Here is a 23,568-nt window from a genome sequence, read left to right on the forward strand (position 1 = left end):
TTTGTTCACAATATCCGTCCTGTACACAACTCGATTCGACAATGCATACTGCGCATAGCAGTGGCCTCACTAGGGTGGTTTCTCCGCATGTCTCCGCACCCCCAGTGGCGCGCAGACATTTGTCGTCTGCTAGGGCATAGTGGCGACCGGAAGTGCGTCCCGCGCTCACTTCCGCTCTTTCCACTTACCATTGAAAATGGCGAGCGAAGATGTTGCAGTGAAACGGGTAGCGCTCTGTTCGGCAATTTTTGCAGGATTTGCTTACGTTGGGTACTCCATTCTGAGATCTGCATTCTGCGCAAAGGGCAACGGCAGAGATGACAAGGGTGAGCGACTCGACAGAGCCGCTGTCACGATGTTGATTGAATGTGTGGGAGCCGTTATGTAACCGAAACTTGACGTAAAACATTGTGCATATTGCGCAGTGTACTTAAGCTGCTAACGCACATATTGCATTCACTAGAGGGGGAATTCTGTCGATGAAAGTACTGTCACAACTCGTCGATGTGCCTCAAACACGCGATGCAGCAGAAGCTTTCGTGTTAATTGGAGGATCACACGCAACACGTTTTGTCGTAAACATTAACATCGCAGGATGCCTTTACCGTATGTCGCTTTTATTGACGCATTTTGGTGCAAAACAATCAATCTGAAGGTGTTGGCCCATATACAAGATATAAAACTGTGTTAGGAGGTCAGTATATCGATCAGCCGGCTCAGTGGTCGATAACGCAGTCTCGCCTCAAATGTCAAACTACCGGTGGATGTTCTTTGATCGCATAGACTTAGAATTACAGGACCAGCACCAGTTATGCAAGATATGGACAAAAATATATAGTCTCGAGGAGAGTCCGAAGCCGCACGCCTTGCAAAATGAAGCAACTGTGAAAACTAAGTCGAAATCTATAGGTTATGGAAATCAGTCAGAGGAATAACATATTTTTTTTTTACATAAAAATTACGAAGTATGAAGAACATTCATACCGTGCAATAGTCTTCTGCTTTTCCTTTCTAAGTTTGCCCTCACAAGTTGGCTCTCTTTGCATGAGTAATATCATTATCATCTCAATTCTCCATGTGTTGGCTTCATTGGATAGGAACAAGAAAACTGATCAAGTTGAAAAAGAAGAAAAAACACAAAGGCTTGCCGGGTAGGTGGCAGAGATTTGTGCTCCATCCAGTTGTGTAGGCTGCCGCTATAGCAGTGTCTGTGGTTGCAGGAGCACTTTGTGTTGCAGTGTGTTTACGTTTCATCCGACACAATGCATGTTGCAAAAGTTTGTTTTAGTTCTGCATCCGACGTACATGCACGCTTTTGTTTCCTTGCGGAAAACCACGTTTTTTCCACTGCCGCCATTGCAGTGTAAGTGGTGGAATGTCGGGCATTGTTGTACTTCGTTTACATGTACCCGAGCTTTTGTGTTAAATTTATATTATACTGTCACACGACGTTTGTGTAGAGTGTCGACGACACATCCCAGGACAGTTATTACTCTCCAAGCTCACTCTACCGACCCGATTATAGGTCCATAAAAAGCCTGATAATCCCTGGCACCTCAAAGAAAATAATGGACACTTCCTTGAAGCATACCAGTGCTCTATAACACGAGTCGTTCCTCCCAACAGAGCGTGACACGGCGCACCGGTCAAGCCAGACTGACCTCTCCGTGCCCGCTGACTACACCACGACCTCGCCTGCGGAGCTGCACTTCATCCCCAAGTCTGTGCGCAACAAGGTCCGCGAACTCAACCTCAAGGCTCGGATGTTCGACGACCACTACTTTGCGCGTATCTTCAAGCCGCGCAGCCTCCAAAATTCACCCTGGGGCTCCCCAAAGGCCCTCAGTCCGATTGGATTTGAGCGCGACACCTACCTGAGCCGCTCGGCCGAGAACATCAACATGACTCCGACGACTCCGTTGAAACGGAGGAACTCTTCGCGGTCGAGTCGCGCCTCTCTGCACTGGGGTTGCAACGACCTGAGCGCGGAATGCAACGACGACCGTGTGCTGAACCGAGCCATGTTGTCGCGTGAGACGGACGATTTGCTGCACGACATCCTGCACGGTTTGTATAATAAAGCGCGGGTGATGACCGTGTACGAAGCGAAGTGCCTCGTGACGCTGCTGGGATCGGCGGATGAAGACACAGTCGTGAAGACGTTGACGACGATATCAAATTGTGCAGCCTTCACAATTAATCAGGTAGGATCGGCTAAACAGGAGAGAAGCGTAATCTAAATGAAAGCACATCCACCGCAGAATCATAAGGATCCTAATCAGAACATGAAAACTTAAACCCAGCACTGGCAAAATATCAAATTACAATTTTGCATCCAGTTTTAATTCGTATTTGCTTTTTTTTTATCACAGTTATCCCATTCTTCACCATAGATTGGTGCATTATAGTTCGGGCCTGACTTTTTAGGTTTATACCCGATTATGCCCGATATTTACCTACCGATTCGAATCTGGAAAAACCGGGTTTAACCGGGGTATTTCACCGAAAACTGCTGGACCAGGGGAATCCGAAGTCGCACAACTTTGGAAACTGTGTTGTAGTTGCATAAATATGTGAATACAAACTATCAAAACAGAGACCCTGCTGCCTCTTAGATGCATAAACTAGATATTGGTGCGCTATGTCTACTGGTGTGTCATCTGTATTATGCAGAGTAAACCAAAGATTTATGCCTGATCCAACCTGATCCAACCAAAATTAGGTTGAATCAGGTTCAGTTCAAACTGATTACACCCGAATTATCGAAGCAAAATATAACCCAGTAGTTTTTTCCCCCCAGATTTTTGCCGGAAAGTATAACCCGAAAAAGTCGGGCCCTAATTATAGTCACTGTTGCTTTTCGTAAAAAAATGCCAATCAATCAATCAAACATCAAAATGTATAAAGATGGTCATCTGAAACTTTTTCCCAGGACTACCTATGCGATGTCGGATGCCTGCCTCATTTGAAGGAGCTCCTCTCTCATGACTGCCCTGCTGTTCAAGTAGCCGCAACTCAAGCTGTCGCCAACATGGCAGTGAACGAAAGAAATCAACGACTCTTGCAGGTACTGCGTTCACACCTGTTAGCACCTATATCACTAGAGCTTGAAGTTTTAGGGTTTTACCCGATTCTTCCCCGAATTTGCACCCCGAATTGAAGGTTGCCCCTTTAGGGTGAAACCCGATTTTTACCCGGCAAATTGCCCTCACTGGGATGGCTGTAGGAATGCACCAACTTACTTGTTCGGTAGAAAAATGCAGTTACATCACCGTTTGTACCAAACCGCTACAATTAGTTTGAACAACTGAGCCCAATTTCTCCCCAAATTTAGCGTACTGGAAGTTTTTTCACCCGAGTTTGCACGAATTTAGTGCACATGTTTATTTACCCGATTTTTACCCCCCCGAATGTAGGAAAAAATATTTCCCGAAAACTTCAGGCTCTATTAATATCACTACTTGCAGTACCACTGCAGTGATGTTTCCGTGGTGCCTTTTCAGCCCTGTGTTCCGCAACTGCTGTCCGCAGCTGTCACCTGCAATGGAGGCCGTTACCTGCAGTCGGTCTCCCTCCTGTGCCTCACCAATCTGGCTTTGTGTGATGAGGTGCATGTGGCACTTCACGGTTCGCTGCATCAGCTCTGCAATCTCATAGAAACTGCAGAGGGCAGCACGCGTCTTCAAACACTCAAGCTCCTGGTGAACCTTTCGTGCAGTGGAACAACTGTACCTTACCTTCTCGCAGCAAGGGTAAGAGGCGCAGAACTTACTTGTGTAGTTGTCGCTAGAGATGCAAAATTTCCGAAAATTTTGAATCGCTTGAAAAAAAAAAAATGTTCTTTTTTTTCGTGTTTTTTTTTTTTCCAAAAAATTTGAAAAAAATGGAAACAAACGTGGTTACTGCTGAGTCGAAGCATTGCTGACCAAACCACAGCATGCAATGAGCTAGAAGCTTTAGTGGTGTTCATTTTCTAGGCATAAATGCAGTGCAGAGCATTCCACGAGACTGCTGTCTACTCAGCGATAGGTATAATTAGAACAACCCGTCCACTCCAAGCAGAACTCCGACATTATGTGAACACGATGGCGGTCACTTGGAGCGGCCAGATGGAGCTCTAAGTTGGTGGTGGTTGGCAGATTAGAGGCACCTAAGGCACTGTTGGCGGGTTGGAACGCATCAAAGGCACGAAAGTTTACATTTTTGAATTTCGTCGCCTGGAAATTTTGGGCTATTTTTCCGGAGACGAGGAAAAAAACCGAAAAAACTTTTTTCCAAAATTTTTTTGTTTTGTTTTCGGGGCTTTGCATCTCTACTTGTGGCTTCCGCTCATTCATGATAACTCATCTCCCACTCAGCTCGTTTGCCAGCTCGTTTCAGCATGAGTGAGTTTTGTGAAATGAGTGTGAGTGGGGTCCACTTAGCGGTCCTCATCCGTCTGGTCTGCACAGCACCCACGATATTCCTTAATGTGTTGTTTCACACTCACCTCAGCTCTGTTTGCTCACTCCTGCTCAGCTAATTCGCTGAATTCAGCATGAGTGAGCATGCTCGTAAGTAAGTTTTGTCGAAGTATAGACATGAGTATGTACTTATTCTTGTGTCAGCTCGTGTGGTTATGTTTTTCTCTGTGCTCATGTACAAAGAAATAGACAGCATTCGAACGAAGCATATACTGGGTGTTTCACGAAGGTGCCCCGGCTGGTAATCCGTAAACAGGTGGCGCTGTCGGCACCTGTTTACGGTTAATCACCACCTGTTAATCACCGTTAATTAAATAAGACTCCTAACTTTTAAATTTTACTCTGGACGCTTTTGGAACCTCTGTTTTTGCCGATCAGAACCTTCAGCGAAAAATGTTCCAGCAAAAACCTGCATCGACACTTAGTGATTTTTACAGTAATTAATTGGTTTGGTTTGTCGTTTTTCTTGCGCGGAACAGCGTACCAATGTGCTGTTTTGCTTAGCTATCCGGCTGCCAATTACGTGTTCATCCGCCCGGTTCATACACGGTATTGTCTCAGCCGTGTATTGTGCGTTTATCGTGATGGTGATGGCGATATCGTAAATATTGGGTCTTATTTCATGAGCCGTAAAACCGGGGTAAAATCGGGCAATATCAGTTGGAAAATAAAAAAAAGAGTACTTCCGGAATTTAACGCAAACACATAATGCGAAACAGCCTTGTTGAGTGTGCAGTACTTAGCACGCTCCAATGCCCGTATTGCAGGCTGAATTGGCACTTTGCCAAGTTTGTTTTCAGAGTTTTTGGGTTTTATTCCGCACGACGACCAAATTGGGGGGGTAAAACTGGGTTTTACTGGTTTTACTGGTTTTAACCCTAAAACAAAAGGCCCTACGTACTTCCTTTCACAAATTTTGCTTCCGTGCTGTTCTTTTGTCCTTTTCTTTGTTTCACGTGACAGATATCAGAAGAGAAAAAGTAGTGCTCACAGTCCCAACAGACACCATTCTTACGGGATTCATACGGGATATTTCCATACGCAGTTACACTACTAAATTTAACTTGCTTCCTTCTCATAAAGGCTCCAAAGAACCTCCAATCCTTACTGGAGTTACGATAAGCAATAAGTTATATAATCAATAAAGTTATAAGATATGTGGTGCATCATATCTGACTCAACACATCTTGTGTTTCTTAAACATATCGTTTGTTCCACTTCAGAACACCGGTTGGCATACGGAATGGCATCACGTTAGGTCTCAGTCTAAGCCTTCTTTCCTTGCCACTTTCTAACACGGCAGTCGAACGCTATAGTGCTCACAGTCCCCACAGACACCATTCTTACGGGATTTATACGGGATATTTCCATATACAGTTCCGCTTTAACTTTTAACGTCCTTCCTTCTCATAAAGGCTCCACAGAACCTCCACTCCTTACTGGAGTCCTCAGACAGAGAAGTGGTATTGCGGATCCTCACCTACTTGGCCAACGTGGTGTCGTACGCCGCCAAGCACAACATCACCCTCTTGGACCTACCTCAGGAGCACAGGGCAGCCGCACCAGAGATGCTCTACGCTGCCCTCTGTGGCAGTCCAGCACGGGACCGCCTGCAGTCAGTCTCCTGCACCTTGGCTCGCAGTTCCGATGAAGACCTTAGTTTCCAGGCAAGCCGGCTTCACAATGCTCTCGTCAGGTAATGATTGCGCGGGTACCTCATCATATGGACGTTTGGTTAGGAACAGAGTTTGAATGTTGTGAGTTGTTGTACGTTCTCTCATTCATTTTTAAATTGGATGAACAAATTTGTTTTGGTATTTGTTTTGAGACAGTTTTCCGTTCGAAATACGGAATGGTGACTGCTTCGAGTTCTTGGTGTTTGGATGTGTCTCGCAGTAGTGCTGCTCCCACGAGACTTTTTCCTGTGTCCTTACGGAGATACTTGTAGGAAACAGGGTGTCGGAATTCCCTGGTGGTGGAGGGTGACACGAGCAGCTGCTGGCTTTTTTGGCTGGTATTTTGCGGTAGTGGTGTTCTGTGGATTATCTGAACACCCGGACTTCTTAGTGTGACGAGGAGCGTACCTGTTGTGGATGGGATGCCGTGGCATGCTCTACACGTTGATCTATGTTTTCCAGCGTATTTATTCCTGATATGTAAATATTTCTAGAAATGTATAGTAATCTCGTTCTAAATGAACAGTACAAGGGAAGAACCATTGTGCAGAAGGCTCTCCCTGTTTAGATGTTATCCTTTCATTGCAATTGTAAAGACAACGTGGAGGAAGGAGTGAAAGGAGACAACCCTCTCACACCTAAAAGCAAAGATTGGGGGCCAGTCATGTGACATCCATAGCCATTCAAAGGAGCAGTGACAAATACTTGATGAACGATGCTGGGTTTCAAGCAATGGTGTCACTTCACTGCCCCTTTAAATGGTAGTTTTGGAATTCCTGGACAGATACAAGGCCTTCTCATTGGCCTTGCTTCAGAGAAGCCCAAATTTATCTCCCATTCGTACGTCACTTGCCCCACGCCTCTTCTCTCCTCCTGAATACCTTTGGGGCCTGTCCTCCTCCTCCTCCTTCTAAGTTTTGCAGCAAGTACTTTGCTTTGTGTGTCGTGTATCTTTCAGCTGTTTTGATGTACGTAGACCGATACATAATATTCTTTATCACTTTTCCTGATGCAGCTCAAAGTGAGGCAACAAATTATCATTGTCATCCTTAGCCTTACGCAGCTAAGGCTAGTATATTTTCGCGTTGTTCCTAGCGTTGATTTCAACGTTGCCTGTTTTTACACTTGTTCATCCATTTTGAAGCCACACGAAATAATGTTGTTCGTACATACTGTGAATTCCTTGGCAATGTCGCAAAAAAGTACAAGGAAGTCAAGCGACCTACCATGTTTTGATGACGATGATGATGATTGAGGTGTTTCATTGCCGCAGAAAGAAGTGAAGCATTTCAGAAAGGGAAATATTTTTCTTGTTGTGACGCTAGTCAGATTTAGTGCAGAGATGTGCTGCTGTGTATTAAGCTAGTTCGGTGTATAGCAATATTTTGGAGACATTAGTAGTGTACTAGACGTCGATGTCATGAGGGACACAATTCCGAGCAGTCTAGAAGCTGCGACGGGCAAGTTTATGAAGATGGACAACACAATTTAGCTACAGTTCGTGCAATCAATATAGTTGTTGTACCTTTCAGATATTAGAATGATTAGTTACCTTTAGAGCCTGAAGTTTTCGGGATATTTTTTCCTCCGCAATTCAGGGGGTAAATCGGAGAAATCAACACGTGCTCTAAATTCATGCGAACTCGTGTGGAAAAACTTTTAGTTTGCTCAATTCGGGAAGAAAACGGGCTCTATTACTCAAACGAACTGTACTGGTTTGGTGCAAATGGTGATGTAATTGCATTTGCTGTCAAACAAGTTAGTGTGCATTCCTACAGACATTTTAGTGTGGGCAATTTGCCGGGTAAAAATCGGGTTTCACCCTAAAGAGGCAACCCTCAATTCAGGACGCAACTTCGGGGAAGAAACGGGTTAAACCCTAAAACTTCGGGCTCTGGTTACCTTCTACAAATTCTACACCTTTGCATCAATTGTACCAAACATTTCTTTGGCGCAGTTATTTAGTCGCATTTACTTGCGTGGCCACCGCCAGGATTTGAGCACAAAATTGATTTTAGATTTTTTTTCTAGCTCTTTATATTGTTTGTGCAGCAACAGTGTAACTTATTAGAAAAAGGCATGATAGAATAGTGTATGGAATGCTCATGCAACACGTGTATAAACATGATCTGAAAAAGTTCTTACTCATTCACGCACAATAAGCCCAGAGGGTAGATATATTCTTCCTTTGATAGGGACATTATTTTTTTGACAGAGGAGAGACGTATGTACAGAAGTATTTATAGAGAGAGAATATCACGACAAAGAAGCGACTACTGAACGGACCGTCCGAGATGCGTAACAGACTAGGCTGTACAGTTTCTTTAAACGTGTACAATTTTGTCGTACTGGAACAGTGACACTGCTACATGTTTGCAGCATGCTGACGATGGAAGTTATTGTTCTGTGCTCATCCGTTATCGTAAAAAAAGTTATAGTGCGCTTTCTAAAGTCATTAGGTCATTCATGGAGCATTGTGTTCAAGTTGCTCAAGTATTTATATTGTTGCCCAACTTGTGTTTTCTGACAAAGCTTTATCGTGTTCTTATGTTAGGAACAGTGGCTAGAATTGTAGTGTGGTAGGTACGGACAAGGACAAAAAGGTCGAAAGGAATAGAAACTCCACGTGCCATTAAAATCTAAGAGTTGGAGAGTTCACATGATTGCATACTATTTATTATGTGTCATAACGGAATTTATGTTTGACAGTTTAATATATTTGAAGCATATACTATAGGTTCCCGACGGTGTCGGAAACCACTTCCATTGTGGCAGGACCCTGAGCAATTAATGTTCTCCTGGTCACCGATTGTGAGTTATTGACACAATGTAGGAAACTAAGTGAAAACTTTAAATGACGCTAGAATGTGAGATCGAGTTGACAAGCCAGGTATAATACTTACAAAGAAACCTTTTGTGCAAAAAGCCTATTGTAGTACTCTGTGTGCATGTCAGGGTGGGCCAAAGTTTTGGTGCACTGTTTCAACAAATGGATGTCTAGGCAGTATGTAACACATGGGGCTACCCCTGTGTAATGTATATGCATACAGAGAGGAGACTTATATTCTGTAAATCACTGGCACGGTACCTCAGTGTAGCGGCCAGCAGTAGTGGTTTTGAGAAAGGGAAATGAGGGTGAAATCCTCCTCCCCCATGTAAAGCTTCCATAGAACCCATCCCAAAACACTTTCCTCGCTACGCTGCTGCTATGTATACCGGGTGTTTCAGTTAAATCCCCGGGCTAAATAATTCGCGAACTGGTGCACCAATCGAATAACTTTCTTTTTTACAAGTATCTGTCCAATACCGCCTACAAGGTGCGCACTGCGTGAATGAGCGGGAGGCGCTCATTATTTAATTAAAAATTCAAATGAGTTCCGTGAAAAAAGCTAACTTCTAAAGCAGGGGGCCGTCGGCATTAAAATGGGTGCTACCCCTTTTGGGACCTTCAGTGGACACCTTTTAGAGAAAAATCTGCCACCGAAGCGGGTCATTTGTTGCAGTAATTAATTGGTTTTGGTTTACGTATTTTTGTCGCGGCTGGTCGCGGCGAAGCGCAAAAGGACGTAATTCATTTGGTGGATAAGGGAGTGGAAGAGCGTCCTTTTGCGCTTCACCGCAACAAAAATATCTAAACCGAAACCAATTTATTACTGCAACAAATGACCCGCTTCGGTGGCAGATTTTGCTCTAAAACGTATCTACTGAAGGTCCCAGAAGGGGTAGTACCCATTTTAATGCCGACGGCACCCTGCTTTAGAAGTTAGCTTTTTTCACAAAACTCATTTGAATTTTTAATTAAATAATGAGCGCCTCCCGCTCATTCACGCAGTGCGCACCTTGTAGGCGGTATTGGACAGATACTTGTAAAAAAGAAAGTTATTCGATTGGTGCACCGGTTCGCGAATTATTTAGCCCGGGGATTTAACTGAAACACCCGGTATATAAAGAAGAAAAAAACTGAAATACACCACTAACTCATCAGTCGCAGGCTATTTGTGGTAAGATGTTGAAGATTTCACCGAGAGACTAATGTAGTACAGTCAACTGCCGTTCCTTTGCATTAGAGAATTGTGACTTGATGATGTGTGAACAGATGAAGCATCCATTGGTTATTGCATTTCACAGTAGTGACGTAGGTTGTTTCTTAACGCTGACACGCGCAGAAATGGTGTACAGAAATGTTGGACCACTCTGTAGTTGTAAGTTACTTCTGTATGTTCTTGTACGTTATTTCTGCAGACAGAACCATTGTAAATAGGAAAAAACGAAATAAAATACTATCGCAACGCTGCGCAATTATTCACTGCTTTCAAAACTTCAACATCTACACATTTGTAAGGCACATGCTACGACTGTACAGACGAGGAAAAAATTTCAAAATATTAACAGTGTCTACGATGCATCTTTTGCAAGTTGCTTTGCAAGGTCCTTCTGTTTCTGAAGGACGTGTAGGTTCTCAATCTGTCGCATTCGCTGCCTTTCAACGTCTCTGATGACACCTTCGTGAAGCTGTTCCCTTTCCACTTGCTGTCTGTAGTGAACATATCCAATGATACCTAACGATACTGTAACGGAGCTGACAAAACAGATCTTTGCAGCAGTTGACATTCCAGAGGACCTGAGAAAATCGAAAGATATGGTGCTCTGAAATATGTGTGCCATATCACCACCCCATGTCATGTATGATGTCATGGAATAGCAAATTTTTTCATTCCAAGCCCGTTTGGGAAGCAGGGGATGGATACGATATCACTGATCCTGGAGAGTCGTTGCTTCGCGTGCAACTGCTTTGGATATATTTTGGACTTTGTGGCATTGGTAAGAACCACAGACTCACCAGTGGGGATCTGATGAGCCCAAACAGGTGCAGAGGGGGTGAGATGCGGGTCCTGGCCCCTTCCCCAAAGTTTTGTCGTAAACATGTGCTCTAATTTGCACAAATAATATTAGGCAGTATTTATTTTGTGCTATGCTATGACGGACCACCCCTCAGAGAGTCCTGGATTACCACCCTGATCCTTCACTGGGATGGAGGCAGCTTCTCGTTGTTCCTCCTGCTGTGAATATTTTCGAGGGGGGGGGGGGGGTTTCTTCTCCGCGCAAAATAAAAACAGGAAATAATAAACGACCAGAAATATCTCTTCTTCGAATACCTAACTCGTGATAAACCGGTAAGAGCCCCATTTGCATTTCGTGTCGCACTCAATTCCACATTTTCATTACAGAAACAGATGTCAGGTTGCAATTTGCACCTACAAACGCGTGTGCACTTTGTTAGTTATGCAAATCGCATAGAGCCGCTACGTACTGAATACGTGGTTTTCCACCAGAGGGATGGCAAAAAAACAAAACAATGATGGCGATTGCCGTACGCATTAAACGCCACCAGTAAATACGTAAAAAAACTTAGTACTGCCTCCGAGTTCAAGCTCAGATCGCTAACATGGCAGTGTTAGGTTCTTCATCACTACTGTTCACGTTCAAAACGAAGGCAAGTATCGGGAAAATGATCGGTAGTGGTGTTCATGTGGCGCGCATAACTACTGCCTTCGGAGCTGCTACGCCTAGAACGACACAGCTTCCTAGTAAACACTCAAAGCCTTTAGTCCACGCAATACCAAATGGTCTCTTACATTCTTCTGCAGTTATACAACACAGAAACTGCAACATAACATCTTACCAGTGTTCGCAAAATCAACGGTTCATGGAGCCGATTGATAGGAACATGGCTGTGATTAAAATGGAGTAGTTCTTCCTGGATGCTGTGCGTGATTACTCGAGCAGGAGGAAATGCTGAAAACTTTGTTTTTCTCTAGTACGGCACGGCTCGCTGATGGATGCACTTTCGCCTGCTGTGTTTTGGTCTCAAATAAACAGACAACTTGAAACACGTTATACGAGAAATTGCCAGCCGCCACTTCATCGCACACGAAGCCAGTTTAAGTGGAAATAGTGAGAAAAAGCTGCCGTGTTTTTGGTCTTTCCATTCACTGTGATTCACTGCACACGGAGTGAAAGTTAGGTTCAATAAACGTAACATAACTCGGCAGCGCGCGGATGTCCGGAACGCTAACGGTACTTCTTTTCGTCGTCTTCACTTGATTTTACGATCCACCGTGTTCCAAACTGAACATGCACGCAGCAATAATAACATTTAAGTCGTGAAAATAAAACAGAACAAAAAACTGCGAGAAAGAAAACTGGTCGAACACACACGAAGCAGTGAATTTGTACAGGTGAATGAACTTCAAAACCCAAATGAACTTCAAAACACACATTTCCTTCAATTCAGATCGAAGAATCCGTGGCTCTGGTACCAGACATGGTTGCAAGCGAGAAACTGAAGGCAGTGCAGTTTTGGAATGTCGTCTCCGAACGACTTCAAGAGATTGTGAACAACAGCGCAGCGGACATCAATGCGCTGGCACTTAAAATGGAAAAGGGTGGCCTAACATCTGTACGTGACCCATTTATATTTGTATACGTTGACATGCTGCAGCTTTCGGTCATATGGTGTGCACCAAAAAAGCCTTTAGAAAATCCTGATAAATTATTCGATGTAAAAAAATGTGCGGTTAACAGTGTGCAACCTTAAAAATGGGCGATTTTTGTGTCCTTTCACTTGTATGAAGCTTTTGGAATTTTCTAAGCCTTCAGAACTTTTGAAGTCGAGGGGAACTACATGGAAAGTTGCAAAAAAATTGTGTGTGTGAAGGTCATTATTACAGTTACATTGTAACAGCTTTGTGCGTCATTTCTGACATGCGTCTAAAGCTGAACTAATCAATGCTATGCATGCATGGAGATCAGAGCCGTCGTGGGGCGAGTTTGCGCCCGGGGCAGGGTAAACGCCAAGCCCCACCCCCCACCCCTCTCTCACTGCCTCCAGAAGGCATGTAAACAAAGAAAAGAAAACGATCATTCACACTGTCGAGATCGTAAATTCAAATTCTCTTCATTTCTGCTTTATACTGTACAAACCTTCCAGGGCCTGCCATTCAGCGCCCTGTCTGGCAAGGGCACCTGGGGCGACTGCCCCTCTCGCCCCCCCATCGCTACGGTTCTGACGGGGATACACACAATAGATAGGGGGGGTGGATAAATCACTGAATTAAAAACTTTGGTGTGGAGGTTACCTCAGCTGGGGACTGCACATTATTACAGACGTTTAGTTCTGTATTAGTCAGTTTACGTCTCTTTCCGTACGCTGCTTGTACAACTGTATCCATAGAGTTTTTCTTATCTCATTATGGCTACCAGCACCTGTCTCTAAACGGCCAACACAATCGAAGCCCCACAATGGCAGCTTCGTACATGGACTCGCAGACATTCCCCACAAGCGTCTACGGAGGTACGCGCTGCAGTTGCTTTTTGAAAGGCGACTCAACTTCACAAACTTTTGGATCGCCTTTGCAGACGGCGGGACGGGGAGCTACGCAAGCCACGAAAACGTAGACGGTCATGACATCCCGTACATGGACCTTCCACCTGCACCCGAAGATATTTCGTCTCTGCAACCCATGAGCGAAGCCGGTTACTCGGCTGCTGCTTTGGGCGAACCTAATTCTGCGGAGGTTCCGAACGGTTCCTCCGCTGGGTCCACGTCTCTCCTTTTGTCCATTAGGGGCGCTGCGCAGGAAAACTCTTTCCTGCAAGGAGCCGATAGCCGAAGCTTGCCGTCCATTCTGAGCGGCAGCGATCGAAGTAATCAGGATTTCCTTCAGTTACCAAAAGTAGGTGTTTTTTGTCCTGGAGAGCGCCGCACAACTTCATCGTGTTCGGTCCCTACAATGAGGGTTCATATCACCTTTTTGGGAGTTAGAGTTTTTTTAAAAATTGATTGAGTGCATTTCGTGGAGGGGTCCCATAAAGTTCAGTGAATTTTTTCACTTTTTCTCCCAAAGAAATATTAGTTTCTCGAAAAGACGGTGGTTTTGAGATCCAGGTGTAAACTAAACTGAAATAAGATCGAAGCGATAATCTGGCAACTGTCTTTGAGCTAGATTGTGCACGAGAATTCGTACCAGGGTTGCAAACTTTCCAGTTTAGCTGTGTAGAATATGTGCTTTTGGAGTAAGTGCTGACCTGCTGTGTGTCTAAGTGGAAACGATTGCGACAATTCAGTCACAGGGAACCTGTCGTGAAAAGCTGACAAAAAAGAAGGACGACGACACAGACTGGGTGCCAAACCCCAAGCCAAGCCCCAAGGGCAAAACAGCGAACAAGAGCAGGTCGGCGTCCAAGGCAACGGCGGCCCTCAAGAGCAGCACCGTAGCTCGGAAGCCCGAAGAGCCGATCCCAGCAGCAGAAAATGCCTTGAACGATGCGGAAAGGGAATGTGCCGTCGCCAAGACTCCCCAGGGGTTGACAGATCTCGAAGAAGATATGACAGACGACCCGGAGCCACAAAACGAAACCGAGGTGAAATCCAAAAGCTTTTCTAAAATTAACCTCAAGTTTTTAAAATATGGCATGGGAATTTTATGAGCTGCGTCAGGTTTATCTGAGAATGTGCAGGATTGTCTATTATTAGAGCCTGGAGTTGTAGGGTTTAACCTGATTCTTCCCCGAATTTGCACCCCAAATTGAAGGTTGCCTCTTTAGGGTGAAACCCGATTTTTGCCCGGCAAATTGCCCTAATTGAGATGTCTGTAGGAATGCATACTAACTTGTTTGGCAGCAAACGCAGTTACATCACCGTTTGTACCGAGCCAGTTCGGTTAGTTTGAGTAACTGAGACCGATTTCTCCCCAAATTTAGCGTACTGGAAGATTTTCCACACGAATTTGCATGAATTTAGAGCACATGTTCATTTACCCGATTTTTGCTCCCCGAATTTTGAAAAAAAAATTTCCCGAAAACATCAGCCTCTATCTATTATTCGTACATGTGTCCATTTTGGCGAATTTTTATTTTTATTTTCCGAAACAAGACCGCTGGGCCGACAGAGGTGATCGTAATTCAGACACGGAAAGCGCAGAAGAAATGGAAGGAGTGTGAAGTCTGCCTCAAGAAAGTGCCGACAAAGTCCGCCCTCACTGGTGAATTTTATTTCGTAACTCCCTCTAACCCCATACGCCCTTTCTCAACTGAAGAAGGGAAAATTGAAACACGCACGATATTCATTTTTCTAGCACATATGTGGACGCATCGGAAGCCATTCAACTGCACAGAGTGTGGTGCCTGTTTTTCTTCGAAGAGTAACCTTGTCGGTGAGTATACGAGTTAATGAGAGAGGGGGTGCTAATGAGTATCTGTTTGATGAGGTAAATTTTAGTCTTGGTGATAACTTCGGTGTACAAGAGGTACGGGAGAGTAGAGAACCTGAGTGAGTGAGTGGATACCAGTGAGCACCTCGGTCAACAAGGAAGTTGGGATATATTGATGATAACCCAAGTCGGTGAGCAAGTATCAGCCAATGCGTATGTATGGGTGATAACTTGAGTGAGCAAGTAAGCATTGGATGAGGATGAGGATGAGGATGGTTGATTAGAGAATACCTGAGTGAGTGAGAGGATATTGGTATTATAGTACCTGAGTAAGCAAGCAAGGTGGTATTGGTGGTAACCCGGGTGAGTGAGCTGCTGTTGATGATAACTCAAAAGAGTCAGGTTACACTGATGAGCAGCCGAATGATTGAGTATTGCTAGAGCCTGAAGTTTTCGGGAAATACTTTTTTCTAAATTCGGGGGAGGGGGGGGGTAAAAATTGGGTAAATAAACATGTGCTCTAAATTCATGCAAATTCAGGTGGAAAAGCTTCCAGTATGCTGAATTCAGGGTTAAATCGGGCTCAATTACTCAAACTAACTTTACTGGTTTGGTACAAATGGGTATGTAACTGCATTTGCTCCCAAACAACATAGTATGCATTTCTACAGGTGTCCCAGTGAGGGCAATTTGTCGGGGTTAAAAATCGGGTTTCACCATAAAGAGGCAACCTTCAATTCAATGTGATCTCAGTTGTCTCGCGACGTAAACACCCAATTGTTATTATTATTCAATTCGAGGTGCGAATTCGGGGAAGAATCGGGTGAAGCCCTCAGACTCTAGGCTCTAAGTATTGCTTAGTAGTATTTTTGAGGGGTGTGCGAATATTCGAGTTCTCGAATTCGAATCGAATATCAAACGCTCGAACTATTCGATTCGCGAATCGAATATCCAATATTCGATTTTTCGAATATTCGACTATTCTACGAATATGAACGACACAACCCGAAAGTGGGCTTCACCTGATGCTTCCGTGCATGAGGTGAAGCCTCCTTTACGAAATTGCCCTTGTTGCAGGATCAACACAGGCCGGATGGTGTTTAGTTTAAGATAACGTTATCCAAAGTTCGTTTTGCAGACATCGTCTTGTGGAAGGGATGGCGCCCCTCCCACATACAGTTTAGCGGTGCCGACGGGAACTTTAATTTGATGTTTGTGAGGTTGCCTTTAAAAAGTTAGGACTCTTGAGTAATGACTACAGCCCACAAACAAGAAGGGTGTTTTAAAGATGTCCTTTATGTCTAAAATTTCAGCAGGGCAACTTCCTCGGGTGAGAGCACAGAAACTAAAGGGTGTTCATGGCAAAGCTGACGCATCATGCCAATTCGTTTGTTTCACAAATGGCCTGTGGTTGTCCGAAACAATTACAGTCTCATCCGTATAACATGCTGCTGCCTGACATAAAATTTTGAAATGAATGTAACCACTCCAGTACTTCAGTAAGTGTAGGCTCACCTGAAAAGCAGGAAGCACTCTGATGTAAAATTAAAGAGTAGGGGCTTTAAACAGAAGAATTGCATGTCTCTCTTGTGACAGTTAATGCCAGAAAAGTTACACTAAAGCCATGGGCCACAAAATGGAAACTTTTAGTGTGAAAGTCGCATATTGTAAATTTTGCACGAATATTTGATATTCGATTCGGTATTCGGAATTTTTTCCCCCATTCGATTCAATATTCGATTCGACTTAAAATATTCGGATTCGCACACCCCTAGTATTTTTATTAGGGATGTGCCAACCGAATCTGCGAATCCTGGAATCCTCGGTAGGGATTCAAGATTCGTGAATCCGAATCCCAGTGCCCAAAACTGCAAATTGAATCTTTCGAATCCACCAACCACGTTTGTTTGTTTCCTTTTCAAATTGGTGCCTCCAGCGTCTGCCGAAAGCCTCGTTGACTGATGGGCGTTTTCTTGTTTGTTTGTTTACATTGCTCTGGACTGAAAGAGTTTCAGGCAGGAACTGTTACGTTACACGTTTAAAAGTAACATGGCTTTTGATTGTTGCTTAGTTTTATGAAAAGAATGCGGACTCGAGAATTTATGTATTTCTTACAGTCGACGAACAACGCGTTAAATAGATTACGTCCTAGAAGAACTACATGGGCATGTTTTCTCCTGAAAGCGAACTATTATTTAATTTGTTTTTCATTAAACAAATATGTCATTGATATTAACATTGCCTTGAGTTTGAGGGGAAAACACAGGACGAACACAGGACGAGATGAACAGATAGACTCACGAACCAGCAATGAAGCTTTAATACACAAAGGGCAGGGGGGACAGGGTAAAAAGAAAGAGTACACTCCGGCATCTCAGCGTAGGTGAATATGAGGCGCGTACTCTTTCTTTTTACCCTCTTCTTCTTTCTTTCTTTTTACCCTGTCCCCCCTGCCCTTTGTGTATTAAAGCTTGATTGCTGGTTCGTGAGTCTATCTGTTCATCTCGTCCTGTGTTCGTCCTGTGTTTTCCCCTCAAACTCAAGACAATGTTAATATCAATTCAACACCAGCTAGCTTGCCTGCTCCTGCTATGTTCATAAATATGTCATAGTCTACTTCAAAACACTTTTCAGTACAAGTTTTTTTCTTTGCTTTTAAACTCTTTTTTTAAAGGAAAGATTCGAAAGAGTCGAGATTCGTAAGATTCGTGGATTTGCAGAACCTTCCTTGGACTCGGATTGAGAAAATTCTGAATTCGTCCCATCTCTAATTTTTATCAACATAGTTTGACCGAGAGGTCTTCTTCCCTGGCAGTTCACCAAAGGAAGCACTCGGGCGAAAAGCCGTACGCTTGCTCCATGTGCAATGCGACATTCTCGACGCAAGGCAACCTAAAAAGGCACGTCAAGACTCACAGCGGCGAGCGGCCGTGGGAGTGCAGCCAGTGCGACAGTCGCTTTACGGAGAAGAAGACGCTCATGGTCCACATGCGGCGGCACACGGGAGAGAAACCCTTCCAGTAAGGCAGTCATTCCGTTGGTACGGTTGGTATGGTTGGCAATCAAAGGAGCAGTGAAAGGTTCCTCCATAAAGGTTTCATTTTTGTACTGCATGAGCTAGAGCGTGAAGTTTTAGGGTTTTACCCGATTCTTCCCCGAATTTGCACCCCGAATTGAAGGTTGCCTATTTAGGGTGAAACCCGATTTTTACCCGGCAAACTGCCCTCACTGGGACATCTGTAGGAAGGCACCAACTTGATTGTTTGGCAGCAAATGCAGTTACATCACCGTTTGTACCAAACCACTACAGTTAGTTTGAGTAGCTGAGTCCGATTTCTCCCCGAATTTAGCATACTGGAAGTTTTTCCACCCGAATTCGCATGAATTTAGTGCACACGTTTATTTACCCGATTTTTACCCCCCGAATTTCGAAAAAAAAATTTTTTCTCGAAAACTTCAGGCTCTATGCATCACACAGACCTGATTATGCCATGCCAGGAGATCAGGCTGGGCTTCCAAGCTCAAGCTTCATTACTCATGCCTGATTTTTGAGTGTTTTTATAAATTTAATTGCAATTTAATTGCATGGTGGATCCTGATGGGTCGCGTTGCTCCTTTAAAGAAGTCGTAGATAGAGCCTGAAGTTTTAGGGTTTAACCTGGTTCTTCCCAGAATTCGCACCCCGAATTGAAAGTTGTCTCTTTTGGGGTGAAACCCGATTTTTACCCGGCAAATTGCCCTCACTGAAACATCTGTACTAATGCACACCAACTCGTTTGGCAGCAAATGCGGTTATATTACCATTTGTACCAAACCAGTACAGTTGGTTTGAGTAACTGAGCCCGATTTCTCCCTGAATTTAGCATATGCGTAAAAAGTTTTTCCACCCGAATTCACACCCATTAAGTTTAGTTTTAGTTAGAATGTTTATTTACCCGATTTTTACTCCCGAATTTAGAAAAAAGTATTTCCCGAAAACATCGGGCTGTAGGTGTAGATATAGTCATATCCTCGTAGATTTAGCTGATTAGGGTAGAACCCTATCCCTGAAGTCCTTTCAATTGGGATCCTTTAAAGGGACTATTGCATTCGTCGCGGTCAATTCCGAAACTACAATGCCACTTTCCTCCTGTTCATCACCGACAATGACGCTGAAAATCCGACGTTGAGTCGTTTCTGTGCAATTTGATGTAATGCATGGCAAGAGCAGACGACAAATGTTGAGAGCATTCTGGAATTCCCTCTCTGGAAATGTCACTTGGACAAGGCCAATCAGTGAGCGCCTTTGATGCGGACAAGGCCAATCAGGGAGCGGCAGACACACCTTGACGTCCGACGGGAATGATGGCATCCGAAGGTCGCTGAGAGGCCCGAGATCGGCTTGTGGAATGCTGTTTCTAGTTAGCATTGTGCATGTTTGTACAGTCAGGAGCGTAACACTGGAATGTGGTTACGTCAGCACTTGCACTAGTATGCATATTTACTGAGGTCTTTTCAGTTAGTATTTTGCAGTGCGAACGCGAAGCAGACGACCTCGGAGACAATCACGTGCGCTACGCTCCCATTCGTACGCCCAGCTTACGTCATTCTGGCTTAGCTGCGGACGGAGTGCAAACCTTTAAAACTCGTTTATGTAATAAATACGCTGTTTTTCGTAAGAGAAACTTGGCCATATTGACTGTGAAACCATGCCGAACACACAACCTACTAGATTGTAGCGACCATGTCATAGACACCCCTTCCAAGCACCGCATTTGGAGGCTAACGGTGGCGCTACTCATCGGCTCGGTTATTGCTTCCTTAGTTTCTACAATACTTTGTACTTCAGCTTACCTTAATATTTTTGTACAAATGGCGGATGTCCCACAAGCGATGCTTCTCTCTAAGGTTGATTATCATCATCATCATTCTACACGTTTTAATACAAGCTGTTGCTATCGTCTGCTACGGTAGTCGTACGTCCGCATATGTGCGTTCAAAATTCAAATTTCCATTGTCCAATCACGATGTGAATCTCGCAAGCCGATGTGCAGCGCTCCTAGTGGATCGTGCGGACGGGCTCCTAATAGGGGTTGCCGACTATGATGTGGTCACTATGATCTAGCAGGTCGTGGTCAAACATTACCGAATCGGTCTCGTACACACCTTTTCGGACGCTTTTTTTTAAATATTCTGCGTTAGCACCTCTAAGGAACTGTGCCTATGAGCGGCGTACAGACGTGGACAGATGGAGAGGAGAGGGCAGCAGGAAGGAGTAGGGGACAGGGGGGTTAGTATGCGTCCTGGGCCGACTTCAGGGGGAACTGTGCCGACATTCGTGTTTTCGGATGCGATAGTCCCTTCGCGATAGTCCAAAAGGACTAAGCATCCCCATAGTGATGGAGGAGGTATGATTGTCTAGAATCCGCACGCCCTAATGTACTATGGCGGGTATTTTATCCTACTCTTCTTTGACCTGCAGGTGCCATATTTGTCAGAGGAGCTTTGCGCAGAAAGGAATCCTCCAGAGCCATCTGGCGATGCACTTGGGACAGAAAGCGCACCTGTGCGAACACTGCGGGAAGGCATTCAGGCAACGCTCCCAACTCAGGCTGCACACGCTGAGGCATCAGGGCGTGCGAAAGTTCTCCTGCTCCACGTGTCCCGCCAAGTTCCTCACGAAAGGTGCTCCTTGGCTGACACAGAGAAACGCTCTCTGATAGATAGGGCCACTCTTGATATCTCGAGTGTCCCGTCATCCTAACCAGGCAGCGTCTTGTATTGGCAGGTGATCTGGAACGTCACAACCGCACTCACACGGGCGAACGGCCGTTTGTCTGCGACATATGCGGCAAGACTTTCACGAGGCAGCAGTCACTCACTGAGCACACCAACCGACACTACGGCGTCAAGCCTTACGAGTGCACCCATTGTGGGAAGACGTACGCAGAAATGTCTGCGTGCTATAAGGTAATCAATTAACTATTTTGTTGTTGCTGGGACAATGACACAAAATCTCCGTATGTCTCATGTATTAAAACTATACATTACCCTATGGACTGGGGAATATTGTGTATGACAGTGAAAAAAAGAAAAAGGAAAAAAGTGAACTAGAGATCAGCACAGGAAACAGTGGCATAGCTTCAGAATATCTGAGTGCCCTCCAAGCTCGAAAAAGTATTTTTCTTTTGAGATTTTTGCCCCATCTGCCCCAAGTATACGAATCCTAAGAAGAAGAAAAAAAAAGAGCATCATAATCACTGTTGGCTGTTTTTTACAGCATATCAAGCATCATGTGAAGGCAGGTGAAATAGTAGGAGATCTACAAAAGGGGATGAAGGTGGTACGTATGCTCGCTTACCGATCACTTACGATTTTACATGCCTTCGTGTTTGAACAGCGCACACGTAACATTTACGCGCGATATAACGGCCGCCCTTTTTTCCCCCTCAGAATGTGCAAGAAAAAATGGCCATATTTGTCAACCCCGGACACCAGGATACCGTCGTGGAAAATTCTCTCGAAGGAGCAGATATGCAACCGTCCGCGGTGATTTCGTCCGAAGTCGAAGGGTCAGAAGTAGAACAGCCAGAAGGAGAGCCGCAGGAAAATTCCCCGTGTGAGCTGTCTGCAGAGGAGGCAGTGGAGTCGACCAGCATGTCGCAGCTGACGGCCATGAGTCTTCTCACGACCACCACCGGTTTTTGAATCTCGGCTGACATCAGGGCAGGTGTTAAAGGGGGCGAGGCTAGGGCAAATGGTCGCGTCTAATAATTAGAGACTGAAGCTTTCAGGAAATATATTTTTCTAAATTGGGGGTGTAAAATTAATGTACCGTAATTTCACGCGTACAAGCTGCACCGCAGATAAGCCGCAGGACACGTTTTTAGGAAAGTTTTGAAATTTTTCTGGCAGATAAGCCGCACTCGCAGATAAGCCGCGGGCAATACGAGACGACTGATTTGAACGACAAAGGAGAGCATAGAGAAGGCCATAAACCCTGTGGTCCGTAGTGTACAGCAAAGGAGGTCAGCTCTAGAGTTCTACCAAGATCGGATTGTGCCCTTGTTGGGCGTTTTTCATGGATTGATGGGTCAGTGGTCTTCCAGAGACACTGTCGGCCCTGCCCTTTCATTAAAACTGGCGTATGGGGAAAATACCGGGAAAAAATAGTCATCGGATAAGCCGCAGAGCACCCGTGAGAAAAAAAATTGTGCATAAGCTGCGGCTAATACGTGTGAAATTACGGTAAATCAACATGTGCTCTAAATTCATGCAAATTCGGGTGAAAAAACTTCCAGTATGCGAAACTCGGGGAGAAATCTGGCTCAGTTACTCAGACTAACTGTACTGGTTTGGTACAAACGGTGATGTGACTCCATTTGCTGCCAAACGATTTAGTGTGCGTTCCTACATACGTCTCAGTGAGGGCAATTTGCCGGGTAAAAATCGGGTTGCACCCTAAAGAGGCAACCTTCAATTCGGGGCGCAAATTTGGGGAAGAAACGGGTTAAACCGTAAAACTTCAGGCTCTGCGTGATAATCCACATTTACTGTGACGCCTGGGACTGTAGAAGGAGCCAGTAATCCTGAATAGTTAATTTATTTGTGGGATTTAGGTGTAATATTTAATAATGTAACTCTCTTTAACCATCAATTAGAAATGCCTGAGCTTTGGTGAATGAGGGAATGGACCAGGGATTTGTGCAGGATTTTCATCGGGGGGGTGGGGGTGGGGGTGGGGTGGGGGGTGAAACTCCATAGAGGTGTGTGTGACACCCCTATCTGCTGGATTTTTGATTTCGTTTACCTTTGGCAGGTACTTTGGAGTGATGTAAGAGCTTTTGAGGGTGTGGTAGGGGCAGTAGCATAGCCAGAAAAATATCTCGGGAGGGACTCTAGGGAAACTTTACATGGGGAACCCTCGCCTGTCCATCTCCTAAATGCACTACCAAAGGTATGATTTTAGGGGGGGGGGGGGGATAAAATCGCTGGAGTGGACGACACAGCTCGAATGACTAATTACTAATCAAAAGAAACACAAAATATATACACAAGTCCAGTGGGGAAACAGGGCGAAACTTTGTCTCCCGTTAACCTGGCTTGTTCTCCCTCTTACTGTGTATACACTTGTTCCTTTATATAATTCTAGTAGAAATATCTGCTCATACTTTGCAACATGGTGAGCACTTCTGAATGGGTGTGGGGGAATTCAAAAAATCGAGGCCTTCGTAACAC

General features: G+C 44.7%; 2 protein-coding genes across 4 annotated transcripts; both read left to right on the top strand.

Moving 5' to 3' along the window:
* Window positions 1-147: 147 nt before the first annotated feature.
* Window positions 148-9,010, top strand: LOC135388082 (armadillo repeat-containing protein 10-like). Of its 2 annotated transcripts, XM_064617392.1 has the most exons (6): window positions 149-326; window positions 1,098-1,151; window positions 1,627-2,204; window positions 2,933-3,067; window positions 3,504-3,752; window positions 5,879-9,010. In XM_064617392.1, exons 1-6 carry the CDS (start codon window positions 197-199, stop codon window positions 6,161-6,163), a joined length of 1,431 nt encoding a protein of 476 aa, XP_064473462.1. In that variant the 5' UTR covers window positions 149-196; the 3' UTR covers window positions 6,164-9,010. The 2 variants fall into 2 exon arrangements, with proteins under 2 accessions (XP_064473463.1, XP_064473462.1); XM_064617393.1 differs by lacking the exon at window positions 1,098-1,151 and having other exon boundaries at window positions 148-326.
* A 2,477-nt stretch (window positions 9,011-11,487) lies between these two features.
* On the top strand, window positions 11,488-23,042 carry LOC135388083 (zinc finger protein 2-like). Of its 2 annotated transcripts, none has more exons than XM_064617394.1 (12): window positions 11,488-11,633; window positions 12,435-12,599; window positions 13,403-13,493; window positions 13,559-13,875; window positions 14,267-14,563; window positions 15,075-15,183; window positions 15,277-15,354; window positions 18,167-18,371; window positions 20,813-21,015; window positions 21,119-21,300; window positions 21,611-21,673; window positions 21,784-23,042. In XM_064617394.1, exons 1-12 carry the CDS (start codon window positions 11,586-11,588, stop codon window positions 22,036-22,038), a joined length of 2,013 nt encoding a protein of 670 aa, XP_064473464.1. In that variant the 5' UTR covers window positions 11,488-11,585; the 3' UTR covers window positions 22,039-23,042. The 2 variants fall into 2 exon arrangements, with proteins under 2 accessions (XP_064473464.1, XP_064473465.1); XM_064617395.1 differs by lacking the exon at window positions 11,488-11,633 and adding an exon at window positions 12,186-12,378.
* Window positions 23,043-23,568: the final 526 nt, after the last annotated feature.

Source organism: Ornithodoros turicata, chromosome 3 (genome assembly GCF_037126465.1).
Source record: "Ornithodoros turicata isolate Travis chromosome 3, ASM3712646v1, whole genome shotgun sequence".
In the NCBI taxonomy this organism is placed as follows: domain Eukaryota; kingdom Metazoa; phylum Arthropoda; class Arachnida; order Ixodida; family Argasidae; genus Ornithodoros; species Ornithodoros turicata.